Source organism: Aplysia californica, unplaced genomic scaffold (genome assembly GCF_000002075.1).
Source record: "Aplysia californica isolate F4 #8 unplaced genomic scaffold, AplCal3.0 scaffold01141, whole genome shotgun sequence".
NCBI classification, from domain to species: domain Eukaryota; kingdom Metazoa; phylum Mollusca; class Gastropoda; order Aplysiida; family Aplysiidae; genus Aplysia; species Aplysia californica.
The window spans coordinates 102968-106669 of record NW_004798411.1 but is presented as its reverse complement, the minus strand read 5'-3'; the positions used below and the strand labels follow the sequence as shown (position 1 = coordinate 106669).

The 3702-nt window shown below is 24.5% G+C and overlaps 1 protein-coding gene across 1 annotated transcript in view; it reads left to right on the top strand.

The window, feature by feature from the left end:
- Positions 1-3312, top strand: part of LOC101845142 (GA-binding protein subunit beta-1) — a gene marked incomplete at its 3' end in the record, with an annotated part of 11053 nt that extends 7741 nt beyond the window's left edge. Inside the window, 3 exon segments of the mRNA XM_005111882.3 lie at positions 1468-1622; positions 2234-2336; positions 3203-3312. Of these exon segments, the coding sequence (XP_005111939.2) occupies positions 1468-1622; positions 2234-2336; positions 3203-3312 (368 nt within the window).
- Positions 3313-3702: the final 390 nt, after the last annotated feature.

Below are 3702 nucleotides of genomic sequence, written 5' to 3'. Positions count from 1 at the left end.
ATAATACTTATTATTATTATTTTTGTTTTTTAGTTTATTGTAAAATATTGGTACTTTTATTATTATTATTATTTTTATTATTATTATTATCATCATTTTATCGTAACCGAGACTTGAACCCGGACTTTCCGCTTTGTAAATGAGTGCTTTAATCCTCCGTCACGGCACCCACATTATTGACATATTTTTAAAATTTGTTTTAAAATCATTATTATTTTTATTATTATTATTATCTTTATTATTATTATTTTTTTTTTTCACCATTTAAAAATGTATTATTATCATTTTTATTATTACCCATTACTGCTGGGTTGACAGGAGGGGGCGAAAAAAATCAATGTCCAAACCGAGGCTCGAATCTCGACTTTCCGCTTCGGAGACAGGCGCACATATCTTTTATTATTATTATTATTATTTGAATATCATTTTTATTTTTATTATTATCATCATTATTATTATTTTCATCATTACTAATAATACTATAAATATTATTATTGTTATCATTATTAATTAATTTTTTAAATGTAAAAAAAATAGTATTTTTATTATTTTTATTATTATTATTATTATTATTCATATTATTATTTTCATTTTAATATGTTTATTATTTTTATTGTCATTACCATTATTATTGTTATCATCTTTTAAATTATTATTATCATTTTTATTATTAATTTTGTTATTATTATCATCATTTAAAAAATAAATGTTATCATTTTTATTATTATTATTAGTATCATTTTTGTTATTGTTATTATTACTATTTTTATTTTTATTATCATTATTATTATCATCTTTATTATATTTATTGTTATTATTATTATTACTATTATTGTTATTTTTTATTAATTTTTAAAATAAAACAATATCGCATTTTCATTATTATTATCATTTTATTGTATTTATTATTATTATCATCATTATAATTATTAATATTGTTTTTATCTTTACTGTTATCATTATTACTACTATTATCATTAAAATTATGATTATTATTATTGATTTAAAAATATTAAATTTAAAAAATAATGCATTATTATTAATATCATTATTATTATCATCATCTTTTAAGTTATTGTTATCTTTTTGATCACAACTATTATTATTTTCATTTTCATTTGCTTTTTAAAAATTCTTATTCTTATTCTTATTCTTATTATTTATATTTATTATTTTTAAATAAAGTTTTTAGAATAATTATTCTTATCAATAATAGTTATTTTCATTATTATTAGTATCATTATTATTTTCATTTAATTATTATCATTAATATTTTAATATTATCATCAGCATTATTGTTATTATTATCATTATGACTATTATTATTATAATTATTTTTATGATTATATTATTTTTATTATTATTTATCATTTGTATTATTATTATTTGTATCATAGTTTTAAAAATTATTGTTATTATGATTTTTTAATATTATTTTTGAAAGAAAGCTTTTTGTCCCTTTCCCAGAGGCGGGCAAGATCGCCCTGAACCAGTTCATCCAACAGGAGGCGGTGATGGACGCAGGGGAGGGAACCACGGAGGACCACGCAGTCATGGGGGCGGTGACGGGGGAGATCACTGAGGAGACTATCGTGGAGCATGGGGAGGACGGGGAGGAACACGTGAGGACATTGGGGGCAGGGGGGGGGGGGGGCAGGGGGACGTGTGAAGACAATTTGGGAGGTGGATATTTATGGACATGGGTGGATTCTCATATTTTGGGCACTTATATTATGATATACTTGTGTTTGTTAGTGTTTGGGTGCTTAAATTATCAGCATGCACTGTATGATTCCCAGGAAACTGAGAATGTTACTGAGCGTTTCAGAGTCTGCTGGGGTAATAATTATGATATAGTTTTAAAGTGCCTGAAGCTTGCTGTAGAGCGGGTGTATGTGCTAAGGAAATGACATTATTATTAACATAAATATTATTGTTATAACTATTTGTGATCTTGTTATCATTATTAATTTTTGATATTTTGTTAATGTTATCATTATATATTTTCACTATTGTTATTATTATCATTATTGAAATTTATTATTATTATCATTATTTTTGTTATTATTTTATACATTACTTTGATAACTATTATTATTTTACTGTTAGTATTATAATTAATATTTTTGTATCTTGTTTTCATTATTTTTATTTTTGTAATAATTGTGTCAAAGCCATGAGTAAGGCAAACTTAAGTATGAGTAACAAAGAGCTTTGTTTGTTTGTGTGGCAGAATGTGATCACCATAGTAACGGCGGACCCCAGCGCGGTGCACGCGGGCGAGTCGGGCCAGATCATGGTGGAGGAGGGCATCATACAGGATGCGCAGGGAGAGGGTGAGCCGCCGGACTCCTAGATCAGCTACATTACATTTCCCAGTGGGACGTCCCCACAGTCGACTTTTCTCTGTATCCGTTGGAAGTTTTGTCCACATTGGTCCAAAAGATATTCGAGTTGTAGTCCTTTAAATGAGTCCTGTTTTAAAAAAAAGTGTTTATTTATTTATTTATTATAATTTTTTTTTTTATTAAGTTTTTTTAAACACAGAATATTTATAATCACAACTGATAGTTTTAACAATATGTTTTTAACTGACTTATTTATAAGTGTAATGTTCCTTAACTTTGGCTGAGTATATTATATAATGTAATAGTGCTATCATTTTAAAAACAATTTTTACTATTATTCTGTTATTATCTTTGTTTTTATTTTTTATATTTTAAAGATTATGATAATTATTTCTATTGTTATTATTTTACACATTACTTTGATCACTTTTATTGTAATTGTTATTTTATTCTTAGCATTATAAATATTATTTTGATATTTTATTTTTAAAATTAATATTACATTTTTATTATATTTGTTTTTCTTATTGTTGTTTTTATTATTATACATTATATTATTTTCATTATGAAATTATGTATTATTTTTACTAGGTTTATCTTTTTGGTATTATTATTTATGTTGTTTAATGTTTATACATTATTTTGATTATTGTTATTGTTATTTTATTAGTTGTATTATGGTTATTATATTTATATTTTATTTCTATTATAATTATCCTATTTCTATATTACTTTTGTTATGATTGTGTTTCATTGAATGTAACTATATGTCTAACTATGTCTGTGTATATAACTGTACGTGTGTAATGTATGTGTAACTCTATGTGTGTGCAACTCTGAGCGTGTTGTTTCAGTGATCTCCCACATCACCGATGAGGACGGCAACGCGCTGGTCATTGAGGAGACCAACACGTCCCTGGCCACCGTACACGAGATGGAGGCTCCCGAGACGGTGACGGAGGAGGTGCGCTGACATTTTAACCGTTGCTGGTTTTTTTACACCCCTTTAGGCATAGTTTAGGTTATTGGTATTGTAGTAATATAGACACCATAATATATAAAATTATAATAATAATAAAGATAATAATGATAATAAAAATAATAATGATAAATGAAAGTGATAACAATAATCTTTAAAAAATGTTGATAATAATAATAATAATAAAAATGATGATAATAATAATAAGTTTAATAATGAAAATAACAATAATAATTGAAAATATGATAATAAAAATGATGATAATGGTGATAACAATATTAATAAATATATTGACTTGATAATAATAATAATGATAATAAAAAAAAAAAAAAATTATAATGATACTGATAATAAAAATACTATTTTTTGGGTACG